We start from the raw sequence: 17,975 nt of genomic DNA on the forward strand, positions 1-17,975 counted from the left end.
GCCACCACCCAGAAATTGTGGCAGGCAGAAATGCTCTGCTGCCTCCTGGCCCTCAGAAGATCTGAACTGGAAGCAGTGGATCCATGGGTGCCTCCTCCAGATCCATCACTTGCTCTTCCTCTCCTTTACCTTGGCACCCTTGAGTTTAACATCTTGATGTGCCCTGCTGGCCAGCTCAATGGGACACGCTGCTGTTCTGAGGTCAATTCAGGCTCTTGGTCTCTAAGGATGTGTCCGGGGCGGGAGAACAGGACCAGTGCCCTCCTGGGGGTGCCGCAGGCCAGGCAGGGTCCCAGGGAATCAACGTTGCAGAGGCAGTGAAGGAAGGGGGAAGGTGGGGAGAAGGGTGGGTCACAGGGCGGGGGGTGGGGGGGAAAGGTGGGCAACAGGGGAAACAAGGGGATATCAGGGAGCACAACAGCCAGAGGCAGGAGAGGTGGTAGTAGGAACTGGGGGGAATGGGAGGGACTGGGGTGGGACTGAGAGCAATGGGCGCTTTTTCTCTGTTATGTCCATGCCCCTCCTGTATGGGGGAGCCCACAGCTGGACACCGCACTCCAGGTGTGCTGAGGAGGAAGGCAGGATCACCTCCCACCTGCAGGCAATACTTGGCCTAATGCAGCCCAAGACACCATTAGCAATCTCTGCAGCTAGGACACGTTGCTGGCTCCTCTTCAACTCGGTTTCCACTGGGACCCCCAGGGCCTTTCCACAGAGCTGCTTCCCAGCTGGGCAGCCCCAGTGTGTCCTGGTGCCTGGGGATGGTCCCCTCTCTGGCTCCAGTCATTCAGGCAGTTTTCAATCCACTCCAGTGCTCATCCAGCCCATGCTTCAGCTTGTCTTTGAGGAGCTCACAAGGGGAGCAATGTCAAAAGCCTTACACAAGCCCAGGAAGACAACATCCATTACTCCTCCCTCATCCATCAGGCTGGTCTTGGCTTTATAGATGCTCCTCCCGTGGGACAGGCCCCACTTCCCTCCCTTTGGGCAACCCTGCAGGCCTGGCATTTTTGCCCGACTTCCTATTCACTGTGTGCGATGCAGTGCTCCTGGAGGAGGTGATCCCTGAATACTCACCTGGTTTCTTCTGCTCCTTTCGTCCCCTTCCCATCTGTGCCCCCTCCCCTTGTCCAGGGGTGTTTTCTCAGTGCCTGCAGTGCAAGGACAACTCATTACCACCCCAGGGGGGCTGCACCTCAGAGGATGCAGACAAGGGATGCTGCCCTCTTCTTACTGCACTCCCTCCTTGTACAAAACTCTTTGTACAAAGCAGCCCTGAAAGGCTGCTGCAGGACCTTTGCACATCCCCTTTCCCCCAGCATCACATTCAATACTTGCAGGCTCAGTACCTCTCGCTGGTTGCCGCCTGCTCTTTCACAACCAACAAAATTTACCCATGCTAACTGTGCCTGTCTGCTCCTTCCCTCTGCCTCCCCACCCCAAACAGCAATGCTGTTCAGCACTGCAGAAGGGCTGGTTCGTTCCTCTCCATACCCATACAGCTACCTCTACAGCTACACTTCCACCAGTGAGACCAAGTCGTGTTACTTCAGCAGCCTTGGTCTTTCCGGAGGCACAGCAGGGAGGTAATTCTTGCAGTGATGGGCTGGCCAGCTGCAGTGGATGCCTTCCAAGACAATTCAAGAGGTTCACATTTTCCGCTGAATTGCTGGTGCTGCCCCCCTTCCCTTCGTTCTACTGCACAAAGCCCTTGGGAAATGAGGCGCGATGCCTGTGGTGTGTCTGAGCATGGGGCAGACCAGCTGACACCAAACGTGTTCACATGTACACAGCCCAGAAGCTGCAATGCCAACTGTGCCTTGGCTTCATTGGCTTCAGTTTAAAACCAAGCACCAAAGAAAGGCAAAGCAAGCATTTGCGTTTTATATAAGCCTTTATTTACAACTTGTTTAACAACTGTACACTCTTCTGTAACCTTGGAAGCATTAGTGTATTTGACTGGGAAAAAATATTAAACCTTTTGATTCTAATGGTCATCACCGGGTATTTTTTGTCTATATACAGATATGTATATTAATACTGCTACCATGACAATCTGGTAGTTACACATTTCATAGATGAACCGAAATGGGAAATTAATGTTTTGACACTCTAGGAACTCATTCTCTTACAGAAAATATATCACTGTCAACTTCACAAACAGTTACTTTGATAATTGGTCAACACTTAATTTTGGACTGTCAAACAAGCTGCTATTAAGAAAGTAAGAGAGTTTTCTATGCAGCATAAATGAAGTTAGTATATCAGAGACATGCTGGAGATCACCTCTGCATCGGCAGCCCGCCGTCACCTCTTGGCAGAGGCGCTACGCTACCGAGTCGAAGTAGCCAGCCCGTTTGCTGGAAGCTACCTGCAGGTTCTCTGTTGCATTAGTGAACTCAAGTTTCGTCAAGCTAAACACAGTTACATATAAATGTCTTAGGCTCAAGAACAACCGATACATAGTTTCCTAAACTGCACAGACCACTGGGATAAATGAGGTACAGCGAAGCTTCGGCTCGGGGCACCCTTGCAGGCAGGTGTGACAAAAGCAGCTATCCCCTCACACCCCGCGCGGAACCGCGGCCCTGGGCTGGGCGGTCCCGCTCCCAGCGTGGCCTGGAGAAGGGCGCGCTCCCGGCAGAAGCGGCACTAGCAAATGGGAGACGAACTATGCCTGGGACACACAACGCAAAGGAAGGGGTTTGTCTAATAAAGCTTGCCCTGACACAGAACAAAGGGATCGATGGCTGGCACCTGGGAAGACGCAGACCTCTCGGCGATGCTGGACTGGGCCTGGCAGCAGCACGGAGCCTCCTGCAGCCCAGCCTGGGCTGCGCTGCCACAGGCGCTGCCGGGCCGGGAGGAGAAGTCCTCACCCTCCAGGCACTGTCAGGCAGAGCAGCACCACCAGCACGGGCAGCCCAGCCCCGGGATCCTGCCTCCCCTGTGCGGGGACACCCGCCCGCTGCAGGCAGCGGTGGGCCTCGCTCTGCCTTTCTCCAAGCAACTCGGTTTGGCACCAGGCACTGGGGCAGGGGCACCGAGGGCACCGTGCACCCCGAGGGGTTAGGATCCAGGCGAGCGAGAGCAGGGTTTTCCCTAGAACTGGGCTTAAACCGCAGGGCTTGGGGTGTGCTCTGCTTCCAGGCCCTGTTGGGTTTCTGCGGCACGGCCTGTGGCTGGGCAGCCTCCTCCCCACCTCTCCCCTGCCAGCCCCCGTACAAACGTCTTCACTTAGACCACTACAGTACCCCCTTGCCTTCTGGATCTTGCCAGTACTGGATGTCCAATACAAAACAAAGATACAGTAGTACAAATGTGCAGATTTTTTTTTTTAAGAATATTAAATAAGCAGCTCTTTAAATTAATATAGGCAAAAGCATTTCGAGTTATACTGTCTAAATATTGCAAATTTCATAGCTAAACTTCATAATACAAAGAAACAGCCAAGCTAGTGCAATTGGAAATGAAATAGCTAAGACTGCAATAATGAGAAAAGAAACAGTACAGGTAAAATATAAACAACCCAAATTATAAACTGGCAAGGACAATCTGCATAATACTGGAAGTGTCGACAGCTTTCATACTTATCTCCATTCACGTTCTTCCCTCAGATTGTTTAACAATTGTACACAGATTGGAAAAAAAAAACGTTTCTGAAAGAAACAGACAACACAGCTAAAACGTAGAGAGAAAAATACAACAGCCACAAACTACTGCATATATACATAGTAAGGAAGCAGGCAGTGTCTGCGAGCAAAGGACTGCACAGTAGTTTGCCTGTCTCGGAGATTATCTGACGAACCTTGCCTGGTTTTCTAAGGAAGATGGGCTGGCCAAGCAGCAATTCATTAGTCATTTCTCCTGGTAAAACACCTCCTTGGCTTTACTTTTAATTATTTAAAATTCAAAGTATATCCTTTAAGGGTGCAGGTGCTTTAAAATTTTAACAGTAACCAAAAGGCATTTTTAGGAACTCATTAAGACTAGGTTTTTATAGTTCAGTATATGAAAATGTTGCAGGAGGTCTGTGTGTTAATGCTGTTAATCAGAATTAAATGGAGTGGACAGACAGAAGTAAAATGGAGAGCTGACAGTGCTCTGTCAGTTTGCAGAACGCCTCCTGTAGAGCTCTGAATACTGGATTTCCTCTCTTTTAGCCTCATAGGAGACTTTTTGTGAAGATAAATAGTAAATGGAAGCGGGAAATGGGAAAGCCAGTTCCCAAGATGATAGGCTTCTCTGCAAGTAGATCTCCCTTTGAAATCAGATGCCCATGAGTCTTAAGTGTAGAACTGGTTAAGTTTTGGTTATGCAGTCTGGACAGAAAAGCAAGTCATGCACTGAACAGTCCCTGTTATAACAATGCTGCAGGTCATGCAACCACATCACTGCAAATAAAAGAATAAAGAGAAAGTTAAAAAGCAGATCACATCACCATTTAAAAAACAGAGAACAGAACAAGTATTTTCAAAGCAGTTCAGTAAGGCCGACTCTACTTCGAATTGTGCAAATTCACGGGGAAAACATCTTTGCCAGAGCAGCGCTTCGAATTAACAGGAGGATTATAGGCCAAGAATTGGGAACAGCAACAAAACAGCCTCGAACAAATATCAAAATTTAGACACAGTTCAGACAAATTTAAACACTTCTGAGTGACGTTCTGCAGGGCACCATTCTCTGCTAACATAGCTATGGAAACTAAGTTTACACAGCTATGAAAATCTCTGGCATTCCTGCTGTCTGTGAGTACGACTAGTGGAAAAAAAAATAAAAATCAAGCTCAATACAAAGTGAAAGGTGCCTGTCCAATACTGTGCATGGTTATAAACTAGAAGACAATCATCAGGGTCAAAATGACTCTGCCTGGGACTTCAAGCTCTGAGCACCGCAAATAAACTTCAAGCATTTATATTTCATCAAAGATCATTCTGTGCGGGACACCAAAACGACATCACTGCTGTATTACGCTGGGAAGCACTACTCATTCATTGCATGAAGGTTTTAGTCACAAGGAAATTACACGTATTCTTGTTAAAACACACCAAATAGGAGCCCTAAGACCACACCACAACACTGCAGAAGTGAACCTAAGTCTGGAGGACAGCTGTATAGGCTGATACACTCTCCCTTGTGGCCAGTGGACTGACAGATGGAATGCTTTACTAACACAGCTACAGTGCTTTCAGGTTCCCCAAGCAGCACAAACACCCTTGGCACAGCACGGCAGAGCGCTAACTGCTCATTCTCACTTTCACTTGTCCCTCACTAGCTTCACCCCGCTGAAATCACACTGTGCAAACCGTTTCTCTCCCCATTTCTGACTCCCTAATATTGCACTAGTCAAGCACAGTTCTAAGGACAGTTCCTGTGACAGGAAAAACCCAGGTTACATACAGAAGGAAAAATATTCATAACTAAACTCAAGGTCTTAGAGTGATAAAAGGTCTTTCTGCTGCAAGTCCTGCAGCTTGTATGTCCCTCTTTTTTCCTGCTCATAATGCTGATCAGCTAACAGTTGAAAAAGAGGAAGATACACACATAAATCAAATGGAATAAACCCAGAAAATGCTTAAAAAGAACACATTCAAAGCAGACCTTGGGAGTGTATGTGGAGTAACTACTGTCTGTCTGAGATGCGCTGTTACACTTGCTTTGCACTGCCTGGATGCAGAAAGTTACAGAGCTCAGGATTAATTATATGAAGATTACTGCAGTTAGTCAAAAAATAAAAGTTCAAGCTATATAAGGATTTATCTATTCTATTATGCATAAATGAATACAGGCTACTCCTTTAATCTCACCTGGCTATTACACAGTTCAGACTTACTGTTTTGTAATGCTCCAAGTGACCTGATGCACATAAACAGAAATGACATTGCAGGTTTCTCCCTGGGACATTAGTACTTTTAAAGAGGACCTGTAAATTCTGGACAGCGTATTCTCTTCTCTTTTGAGGATGTACAGATAGCTCGGTTCATCTGAGAGTGCCCTCTTCAAACCTGAAATTCTTACCTTGCTCTAGAATAACTGTCTGTTAATTTCTTTCTCTTGAGGAACTTCTCAAAATGAATCAATACTTTCAGAAGCTACCTGTTGCAGCAGCACTCCGGAAGATGACAGAAACGTGAGCGTAAATTCACTCAGCGTGACCTGTCACTATTCCTGTGACACCTTCGGAATGGGACAGTTTATTCAGCATAGGACTTGCCTATAGAGGAGTGACTTTCCCTTGTCTTACCAGTACAAAATACTTCAGCTATATGTAACTGATGGCTTGCTGTTAGCCTGGGGGATTATTTATTGGTGAGACATTTCCCTTCAATATTCAGCACCAGATCTCATTAGCTCCACTTCATTGTAAGTGGTTAATTAGTGACTTAAAACCTCCTTAACCTCTCTCTGTCATCCTGTGTTTTTTCCACACGCAGACATGACAGACAACTCCTGCACATCACAGCCTCAAGAGGGATGGGAACCTCTCCTTCTCACTCACCTGGCCTGCTCTGGAGCCACCTACCAACACACTGACTTCAGAACAGTGCTCACACAAGCCAAACCTGATGCAAACAAACAAACAAACAAAAAAACAAAAAACAAAAACAGCCAAACAACCCAACCCAACCCCTTGTTCTTACTAAGGAACTACTTTTGTATTCAGTGTATGTTCAGTCCTAAGAGAGAGGAGGCTTTCTGTAGCTATCTGCTGTCTAGTATTTTGTAACAGAATCACCGAAGTCATCAGGGCAATGCATCTTTACTTGCAATTAAGGACAGCACTTACCTGAAAGCATGGGCAGTACTTACTTAGTACTGTCCTTACTTTCAAGTCTAACACTACACTCTTCCCAAATATTTCTAAAATCACTTAATGGCTTCTACTGCTAAAGTTTTTCTTTCCTGCATCTATTCTTTTTTTTCCCATAGCATTTCCTTTAGATTTTAGGCCTCAAAGAACCCATTAACCCATCTTTTCAGAACTGTGTTAACACCACTTCAAGTTTTTGTAGTTCTTACAATCACCGAATACAAAGTGGATTATAAATTCTAAGAATTGTGGCCTTAGAATGTCCCCTTTATTACTGTTTTAAGATTTACTGATATTGCTAAATATGAACTTAAAAACCCCTCAAAACCACTGACACCCCCAAGAAACAGGTTTATTCTCCTGGTTACCAACTTTCGGTGGCTGAGAACTAAAAGTCTCTACTTTATAAAATCTGTACTGCATAAGGAATGTTTTATTCAAATAATGATAATAGAAAAATAACCTAATGGTTTTATTGCAACTGTCTTACAATATTACAAGTATTTTATGATACCAGAATGATTTGTTTAGGAAGCCGCCTTGGCAACAGTGCCAAGTGTTGGTACAATGTCCTGTGGGACTGTATGATTTGTCAAGTTTTCTAGGACTTCTCTATCTACATTCATTCATTTTTGATCTACATTCATTAGCTGGTCTATGTATCAATAAAATAAGCTGATGATGTACTTAAAAAATGACCTTTGTATCCCAGTATTTCAGTGAATCCACTAAAATAAAATAAAATGCAAAAACGGAGACCAGGACTAGAGAAATCCTCAGCATCTCCAAATACTGCAGTGAGATTGTCAGCAGAGACAAAATCTCCAGGGATTTGCTATAGAAGATTAAAGAAGTCTGAGGATGCTGATAGTGACAGTTTCTGTTTTACTGACATTGGAAAAGTCTCCAAAGCTTCATCAACTGCAATTCAAAATTAATTAGAAAAACAAAGATCTCCAAAGGCTCAGATTTCATTTCACTGCTTTTAAACTACCACCAAAAGGCAGAACTGTGAAAGACACACTGCTCTTCAGATTTTTGTACTTAATGGTTGAATTTATCTGTCTCCTCCACCTTCGAACTGAAGAAATCAAACCTTATTTTTTATTATATTCTGCAGAAGTACTGACAGGCTTCTGGTCCTTTTCTGCTCTTCCAGAGGGAAGGAACATCACAGGAGCAAAGCAGTGATGCCAGGAAGTTTTCTGGATTCCTTGGAAGTGACTAACTTGAGATGTGGCTAGGATTCGACAAACAATTTGACATCTGCCTTTGCCTGACCCCAGAAACAGTATCTGGTTCGTGAAGATGCTCTGAGCACAAGTGAGACTCACTCCTTGCCACTCCTGGCTCCTGTACCAGCATATCCAATAATGTACGACTCCACTTCTTTCTCCTAATGAAAGGCACAAAGCAGGGAAGCCTTGCCAGTGCAGAATAGAGCTGGACTGCCTGGGCTGTGTGCAGCGTGTGTGGCTCAAGAGCTCATTCATCAGATTCCATGCTCACCCAATTTTTACGTTTAATCTCTTACGTTTATGATTTACCTTCTCATTTTAACAGAACACTACATGTATCACACTGCCAGCGTCAGCTAACACAGCTGTTCTAAGGAAGGGCTTCTGATGAGGTTTCCTTCTAAGCATATCACCTCCTGAGATCACATTTCAGTCATAATCCAGCTTTCAAACTATTCTGCAGGTGACACCTGAAGCACAACTACTTTTTTTCAAGTGGAAAAAACATCACTGGAAAGTATTTCTTGTCAAGGAAACCTCTTCTAGCTATTTATTTGCACAATACTGGTGAGAAAACGCCTCCAAAATTTGCTAAACTTGGTTTGGAGATGTCAAAGCTTATCAACATAGTATTACTGCAAAAAAAAAAAAAAAGAGTCCACATTTTACCTAAAACACGTGCAAAAAACACAAGAAGTCAGTATTACATCTCTGACTTTGAGTGCAAAAATAGCTCCCTCATCAATCCTTGCAAAATGTCAAACCGTCCGGGGGGGGAGGGAAATCTATAAAATGAATAAAATTCAGGAACTGTTTTGTTTTGTAAGAGAAAGAAAAACTAGCCACATTCAAGATGGTCTTCCTGCAATTGCTAACTAGAGGAAAAACAAGCTCTGAAGTTAAAATATTTTCCAATTATCATATCTACAGAAAATGTCAACATATCAAGATAATCAAACCCACTACAGCTCATCCAGGAAGCCGTGGACAGCCTCACGCACTAGAGAACTGAAAAAGCAAAAGCTATGTGCATAAGTCAAAATACCAAGGGCTTTAAAATCTACAAATCCCCTTAAATTTTCTTGACAGCTTGCACATACCACTTACTATCAAGATGATCATAAAGCAGCAATAGGATTTGTCAATATTAATTCTTTCATACACATTGAATATAAAACCGACAGTGCTGTCTACGTGAACAGAAGGCCACAAAGAACTTGCAGAGTTAATGCTGCCACCTCAAGGGACATCATCAGAACAGCACAGGATTACCATTTGGTCATTTCCAAAGAGATGATGAAAAACACCTCGTAGACAATGTGTATGTGCTTCATTTTACAATATATACAGCTGTGTGCTACAGTTTGTTTTCCTCTGCACTGTGGATGGGACACACAGCCCTTAAATTAGATCAGAACACTTGGAAAATGGATGTTAGGATCCAAATGGTTAAGTGTTGCTTTAAGGAAATTGGGGAACACGAATACTCTTTTCTGCAACATCTGATCACACATGCTAACAACTTAACATAGAAATACTTAAACTGGACTGCACACACATTCTGTAAGACCAGAAACTAGGCTTCAGCTCTAAACAACGAACATGTGTGTGCATTTAACTGCTGCGTGTTGTTGGCATTTAATTTACATCTCCCAGAAGGACTGTTCTGGGAATATCCTCAGCACAGCACTTAGGAATGCAATCTCATGAACTTTTTAGTTGTTTATCACTGCCCTGAAGAGCTTTTTTTTTTTTTTTTCCTTTAAGACCAGTCTGCAGGCTTTTTTTTTTCTGTAGTGTATCGAGACAGCCTATAATTTAACATTGTCACTACAGTTTTGATGTCAATAGTCTTTGTTGCCTCCAAAAAAGTCTTCCTAGAAGTTTCTTTGAAGTACGTATTGTACTAAGAGAATTCTGTTTTACGGGGCTTTTTTGCTATATTCTTTTACTGAGATACAAAGAATAGACAGCATTCACAGCTGGCTAGCTCCGCACAGGTGCTTATTACCTCATGTCACACTCTCAGTCCTTGTTTTTTAATAGCACGCTGCTTCCAAAACTACAAAACAAGGATTTCTTCAGAGCCATCCACGCTACACAATTAATAATTGCTGTATGCAACAGATAATCAAAGGAAAATGCTAAAAAACGCAGAATTAAATTTCGTTGACTACCATTAGAAGTCAAAAAAAGACTTATTGGAACTGGATAGAGGGAGATGCTCTTTAGATGCATAGGTATAAGACTGCAATACATTTTTAGATTTTTGTCTTCAACACAAGCTCTGAGCTTCTGTTGAATACATGCCTCAATGTCTTATCTTATGGGAAAACGGAAAGTCCAAACAGAAAGAAGAGAACCTACAGAACAGAAAACAAAAATCAACAACCAGAAAGAGGGGAGGGAAGAGAAGCCATGAGAGAAAACCTAAAGACAAAGCTTCTAATCAGCGTTTGCACATCTCCCAACCATCAGGGGCATTTGTCTGTCATCAGAACTTTGGAAATAAAATAGTAAAATAAATGTTACAATAATTAAAGCAAGTAGTTTTATTCTAGTGTGCAGATTATATTCAAGTGATTTTAGATATGCAACTAATAGCAACAGTAAATTAAATTATTAAATAAATTTACGAGAGACACCCCCCTCCCCCTTTAAGGTCCTGGTGTTCCTTTCTTTCACAAGTAGGCTTTGGCAGTTTGATAACAGACAAAGGCAGTGTGATTAGAATAAAAAATGGAGCTTTCAGTGTTCTTACATTCTTTCTCTGGGTGACACAAAACATTCTACTCTCGAGCAAGAACATCAAATTCGCTTATTTGCTCCTGTTCACACACGACATGCAGTAAAGAGTTCTTCAAAGGACTAGAATGGATTGCACAAAAAGGTCAGTAAAAGATTTCTCACAGAAACTGTGGTCATCTTGCTACCTAATATATGACTTCTTTGATCTGTTAGCATTTGGTATCTCAGTAAGAGACAGCAAAACGAGGATCAGCTGGCTGAACTACAGAAATTGTCCTAAACTGTCTTTGTTGCCTAACTGCCATTGTTAACTTTCCTCCACACAAAGAGATACTTCTGCTGTCTCAATTTTATCTTGCAAGTATAGCCCAGACTTCTCACATCATGAATTAACGAGAAGAATTTTTAGAAAAATCATTTTTCTTCCAAATAAAAGACAAACTTATGAAATTCTGAAGTTAACTTGAAGTTAATGAACTTCATATGTTTTTGTATTACTGGAAAAAAAAAACACTACATTTTTCAGACACATATTGAAAGTATTCTTAGCCTAGATTAAAACAGATGATGTATTTGAGGATAAAGGAATACCTACGAGCGCCATCCACCTATTCCTTACCCTTTAATCTAGGTGTACTCATTTTAACTATCCTTTGTTCAATCCACTGAAGTTGTGAATTAATATAGGTCTTCAGATGCTTATTAAATGCTAATAGGCCTTTTCTATGAAGGTATTTATGAAGAAACATCTTCACTGGGAAGGGCATCAAAATAAGGTAAAAGAATAAATGTAGGAACCAGACTGAACATGCATTTAGGGGGCCAAACAGTTTCAAAATGAAAAATGTTTAAAACAGAATCACCACAAAATAGATTGAAGCCTTCAAGCTATACTCAGGTCCTCTGTGTCCATCAATTCTTTGATGAAAATGATAGCCAGAACATAGAATCGCTCAGGGGAAAAGCAGAATTTTGTAGGACCAGGGCCTAAATTAATACTAGGGAACATCTGCCACCCCACTGATCAACATGAAGGCGCTATAGAGAGTGACATATGATCAACTAGATACATGCTAGGAAGGTAGTACAACAAATTACAGCCAGTTTTCAACAAAGTCAGCAACATGCTCACCTGAAGGCACTGGTACCATTAGTAAGGCAACTGATACAAATATACCCTGAATCAATATATTAAAAGCAAGTTGCTTAGTAGGGGATGACAACTGAAGCATATTAACATCAACAGTAATTTAGGCCTTGATCCATTATCTACTTGTTAGTCCATAATTATAAAAAAATTAATACAAATGCTTTTTTTTTTTTTTTTTAAATGGACGATGCAGTAGCGTATTAAAGCATTTCAAATATTCCTCAATCTTTTTATACTATATGTTAACCACACACTTGATCTAGAAGAGTGGGACAAATCATTTAAAAATATTCCGTTCTGTCAGCAACACGTAAAACCAGCAGACCAACAAAAGCCTTAAAAATCATCCTGCTTCCCTACTAAATGCCAAGAGTAAGAGCAAACTTTATACAAAGGAGATTTTTTTTTGTTATTTCTTGTTACTGATAAGTGTTTTAGCTGCAAATATAATTTACAATAACATATATTAATTTTGAATTTTTGTGATGAGTTTTCAGCTTTTTTTTGAAGCAACTGGATAGCACAAAAATAAAAAGCCTAATTCCTTTTAACAAATGCAGTCTTGTAAAGCATCACAACCCTTATAGGCACAAATGTATCAACTGTGACAGGAGATTCACGTTGTTACACAGCCCATATGAGGCTTTTTGTAAGGGACCAGGCTTCATACGAGTTTAAAAGATTCCATTATTGTACAACACTCCTCTAGATGTTTTCAAAACTTTGGCACATTCAGAAAAAGGAAGAGAGAGAAAAAGGGACAGATGGGCTTCAAAAACCATAAACAAAGGACATTACAAAACAACAAGGAAACCATAATAAAACCCTTTCCTGAACTGTAAAATAATGATGGTAACAAGGGAGAAAGAGAAAGGATGCTGGTTGCTTTTTGTTGAACGCTGTCACTTGCAACAGAAGTGGCCTTGATCATAGGGCAATTTTCTTTCTAAGAGCAAGGCTTCTCTACCTTGCAGTTGCTGGCTGGACATGACCAGGGTAAGATCTCCTTGTGCTCGTGGCTTGCCTTTGTCTAGCCAGGAAGGACTGTCCTGAGCCTGTGCTAGCTAGTCTGTCTTCTGCTGCTTTTTTATGCAGAGTCATTCCCTATGGACAAAGAGAAACTTCTTAGAAAAAAAATAGAACATGTAGCATTCAACAACTTCATTCATTTACATTTTATTTCCTCTTCTTCACCCACACTTACTAGGTTGTTTTGAATTTCAAACACAAAGCATCACCTTTTCAAGGCTAAGGCAGACATCCTTCCAGATCTTTTACCATGTTCTCTTCCACCCCCCACCCTCCCCAGTCACTGTCCAGTTTGGAATACATTGTTGAGCAGCATGTCCCCCAGTTTCCCACATCTGACAAAATGCTTCTCCACATAAACACAGTGACTGGACAAACCTTTTCAAAATTGCCTCCTCCCCTTGTCACCCCAGACCCCTTTAGCATGCTGAGCCAGAAGAGTACTTCTCTTCTGAACACAAATTCTTTCCATCTCTGCTCTAGCTCATATGGCAGGATCACACCTTGAGAGGAAATATGTTTTCAGCAGGAATGAATGCAAGGAGGAAATGAAAGTTTGAAGAAATAAAAAAAAAAAGCTGTGATGGGTTGTATAGTTGTGTACAAAAGCAGAGGCTAATTACAGAAAGACATACAGAAAGCTATCAAGATTTATTTCATGATGAGCTATTGAACCATAGCTCTTGGTTCAGCCCTGTCTTCTGTTCATAAGTGGTACTAATGCAACAGAATTGTTCAAGGGCACGAGTCACTTGAAAATGTTTTCAGTATTTAAAGGATTCAAACACTCTCCAAGTACTATTTTTGCCTTAATATTCATGGACATAACAAGAACACAGAACATCAGGAAGAAAACTCTGCCCAGAAAAGACAGTGAGGAGGAATTTGAACTCAATGGTGAAGGAGAATGAACCATGAATGTTACATGGGTCATGGATTCCTTCTGTCAGGACAGCAGATTCAATGCAGCCACACTCTACCAAAGAGAAGTCTTGAACATATTTGCTGAAGGTGAAAAATCTCCTTGCACACATGCCCAGCAAAAGCTGTGTGGCTGCTTTTTTATACTCTGAATATTTTATGGGAGGGTCACACTCCTGTGTTCACCCTTCACTTGGGGCTAAACCTGTACCTAGGTTAAAGAGGTTGCTTCTCAGAGTGCTTACTGCAGCAGTAAGCTTTCTTTAAGCCCCTTCGTTTGAAACAATGAGAAGGCTGCAGAATCAAAGAAAGTACATCTGAGCACTGTAAGTCAGCTTAATTGAAGATATTTCAATTAAGGAAGATTTCAAGACAGCAATCTGAAGTTTCCTTCCCTCTATAAAATGCCAATTCCGGTCTTAAAATTTGAAAAATAACAGAAGTGTTCTCACTTACCCCAAGGTTAACAGAGGAATATAGTCTTATATAACGATAACTTAAAATGATTAAAAAGCATTTGTTTCTGTGTCTTATGTGTTGGAAAATGATTTTCAAACAAAAAAAATAATGTAAATAAATGAAAAATTCCATGAACAACCCAGAAATAACTAATATTAATCCCTTCTTTGTTTTGGTTTTTTTTTTTTTTGTTTGTTTGTTTGTTTGTTTGAAAGTTTGGGATTTTCTTACCATATTATACCAGGCACTAACAATAAATTTCTCCTCCATTTCTCTTTGACTTTTTGTTTTTTCATATTCTTTCTATAAAAAAAAAAAAAGCATACATTTAAAAACAAAGTACAGTAAGTATTAGTCTACACCTAAAAAAAACACAAGAATAATACACATCTACCAGGAAACGTGAAGATTACTACCTCCAATGAATGAAACATTCTATCCCGTTCCTGCAACTGATTTTTCAGAGCCTGAATCTCAGGAGCTGCACCCTGGTTTTGCTTAGGATCTAAGGTGCGGATGACCTGTAAGAGAAAAACAGATTGTTTTAAATTAAACACTGCAAAAACAATTTAAGTGAAAAAAAATAATCAAAGAATTATAACCATGCAAGACTGATTACAAAAACAAAATAGTGACTTAAAACATATCAATGGTAAGAAAAGACATTCCAAGATGTGCAGCAGAGGGATGTGCAGTCTTAAGAGGCTGACTCCCGTGACACAATCTTGCTAAACAGCATGACAGAGGCTCTGCCTCTGAACATCAGTCACGGTATGTTGGAGAATCTGAACAGGGTTCTCTTCCATGTGACCATGAAAAATAATACTTCTAATAATACTACTAATACTACTAATAGTAGTTTTGAAAAGCAGAACTGAAGAAATTCACTACACCAGACTCACATATGCAGGTCCTTCCTCTGGTTACACTACCTTGGGGCCACAGTGGTGGAAACATTTTCTCAAAGACTTTTTACAAGACTCAAAAAGCTCAGGTTTACTTACATATTCCCTGTTACTTCCTCCCCTTCAATTTGGAAAGATTACACCTGGTGCCATGGGGTACCATTGAGGTATCAGGTGCTGCTATTTCTAGAAAACTTATGCGAAAAAGCATCCTGTGGCACATGCACGATCACTATGTTACTAATACGATGAACAGACACCGAGTTGTGTTCATGTGTGGCATCCACCACAGGCAGCATTTGAGTGCTATTAACCACAGAGCTCAACTAAGAACAAATCCAGCAAAATGCTTAGATACCTAAGCTCTCCATAATAGAAAAGGGCAGACAAGTTTTTAACATGCTGGGGATATATAGGAAGAGACCTCTGATTTGTCTTCCTAACCACTTCAGAATGATATATAAATGCTTTAAATGTTACTAAGTCATTTTTACAGAATAGTATTGTATTCATGGAAGAAGACTCAAAAGTATATTAAGTTTCTAATAAAACATACACTAGACTTAAACATAATTTCTATAGTGGAGGGCTATAATGATTGTAAGCGTCTTCACCAAAAAGAAGTCAAAGTTGATGAGATCACAAAAAGCTAACCTAAGAAAAATAATTAATGCTACTGTTATACAAAGCACCCTATAAAGTAACACAGATCATAGAAACAAATCTTATTGAAGGGGGAAATCAGGATTCTGTCTTTCACCAGGATACTCTAAGAATATAAGATGTAAAAGAGAAAACAGAAAAAAAGAAAAAAAGATTCATTTAGTTTTACAGAAGGCCTTTGAAACATCTTAGAAGTAGTCACTGAGAAAACTACATAGAAATAAAGGAAGGAAGCCTAGCGTTCTGACAGATTAGGAACCCTATTACAGATTTCCATTTAACTCAATCCAGACATAGCAAAAAGATCTTGATGTTACCATGAATAGATGAAACAGATGAATGAAAACACTAGTATACTTTCAAGAAACTCAAAATATAGAAAGTATAGAAGACATGGGTCCGTGGTTGAGACCACAATGTTGCCATTTTAAAGCTGGTAGTATATCCACATCCTCATTACCATATTTAAATATTAGCCACCTTCTAGCCCAAAGCATACATTCAATAGTAAAGGTAAAAAGCCATACTAAACGTCAATAGGAGAATCTAACAGCTTGTGTAAGTAGTTCATATTACTTTATGTAGAAAAAGCATCTGTAAAAAGAGTTCACATTAAAATGGTTTCTAAACCAGCTGGCTAAACCAAGACATGAACAAAAATAAACCAGGGCAAAAGATGAACAAAGAAAGCAAAATACAATTTAAATTGGTGCGAATGACTCTGCCACATGTGTAATTACCTCTGACTGTAAACTCTAAAGACTACGACTGAGTGAACTTGTCAGAAGCTCCATTAAAAAAAAAAAAAAAAAAAAAAAAGACCAATTTATGTGAGCAATAAGAATTCAGTGAAATCTGAAGCAGCTAAAAGCTGTATTGACAAAAAGGTGCATCAAAATTATCTGCTCCAGGTAAGGGAGACATTACTGACTGAGCACTGTGAGAAGCCTACACCATCTGGAAGCACACACAAATAGATTCAGCCACCTGAGAAGCAGAGAACCCCAAACTTCCTCTCCCCTCTCTGCCTCTTATTCTTCAACCAAAAGAAGAAAAGCTGATAAAAGCAGAGTTTGTTGGTCCAATTGTGCCTGTACTTGGTGGGACTAAGCCACATTTGCGTGTACAAAGAGGAAAGATGTGCTGGAAGTCCCCAGAAGCCCCAGCACAAATGCCAATTAAGGAGTACTTCTGCGTATCGAGCTTCCCTCCCTTGAATTGTTTTACATAAGTGGTTCTCTGATTCTGAAACTGCACAGCACAGATGTTCCGGTAATTTCTCCATTACCAATCCTAGTATGGATGATCAGAGGGCTGGAGCACCTCTCCTATGAAGTCAGGCTGAGGGAGCTGGGGTTGTTCAGCCTGGAGAAGAGAAGGCTCCAGGCAGACCTCACAGCAGCCTTCCTGTGCCTAAAGGGGGCCTACAGGAAAGCTGGGGAGGGACTCTTTGTCAGGGGGTGTAGTAGTAGGACAAGGGGAAATGGCTTTAAACAAAAAAATGGAAGATTTGGATTAAATGTTAAGAAGAAATTCTTCCCTCAGAGGGTGGTGAGGCATTGGCACAGGTTGCCCAGAGAAGCTGTGGATGCCCCATCCCTGGAGGTGATCAAGGCCAGGCTGGATGGGGCTTTGAGCAACCTGGTCTGGTGGGAGGTGTCCCTGCAGGAGGGTTGGAACAAGGTGATCTTTATGGTCTCTTCCAACTCAAACCATTCGTTGATTCTGTGATAATTAACATGGAACACACATACTTACGCTTTTGGCCTTTTCCAAATACTTTTTGTAACGCTCTTCCATTTGCTTCATTTCCTCCTCTTTTTTCCGTAAGGCTTCTTGTAACTCTTCAATTTTGAGTGCTTTATGTCAGGAGGTGCACACATTGGGAAATAACAATTATGTTTATTTTTGTGTGTTTAAACAGACACTTAAGGCACAGGTAGAACATACTGCACTTCTTATCACATAAGGAATGTGATACAGCAGATACCATAGTTTTAATTACTCAAGAGCTCCGAAACATAAAAAATGTACTCATGATATCAAGAGAT

The 17,975-nt window shown here is 41.2% G+C and overlaps 1 protein-coding gene across 4 annotated transcripts in view; it reads right to left on the minus strand.

Annotated features, from left to right (window-relative positions):
* Positions 1 to 1,875: 1,875 nt before the first annotated feature.
* HOOK3 (hook microtubule tethering protein 3) overlaps positions 1,876 to 17,975 on the minus strand; it is an 87,794-nt gene continuing 71,694 nt past the window's right edge. The window contains exons 19-23 of one of the 4 annotated variants that reach the window (XR_014687239.1): positions 17,683 to 17,783; positions 14,773 to 14,877; positions 14,588 to 14,659; positions 10,811 to 13,051; positions 1,876 to 4,394 (exon numbers count right to left, since the gene is read on the minus strand). Coding sequence is in view for 3 of the 4 variants with exons in the window: in XM_084504331.1 (XP_084360457.1) it covers positions 4,379 to 4,394; positions 12,915 to 13,051; positions 14,588 to 14,659; positions 14,773 to 14,877; positions 17,683 to 17,783 (431 nt within the window). In the remaining variant the exon portion in view is untranslated. Of the gene's footprint in view, positions 13,052 to 14,587; positions 14,660 to 14,772; positions 14,878 to 17,682; positions 17,784 to 17,975 lie in introns of all 4 variants that reach the window. The other 3 variants (XM_084504331.1, XM_084504333.1, XM_084504332.1) reach the window with 3 other exon arrangements.

This window comes from Aythya ferina, assembly GCF_964211825.1.
Source record: "Aythya ferina genome assembly, chromosome: Z".
In the NCBI taxonomy this organism is placed as follows: Eukaryota; Metazoa; Chordata; class Aves; order Anseriformes; family Anatidae; genus Aythya; species Aythya ferina.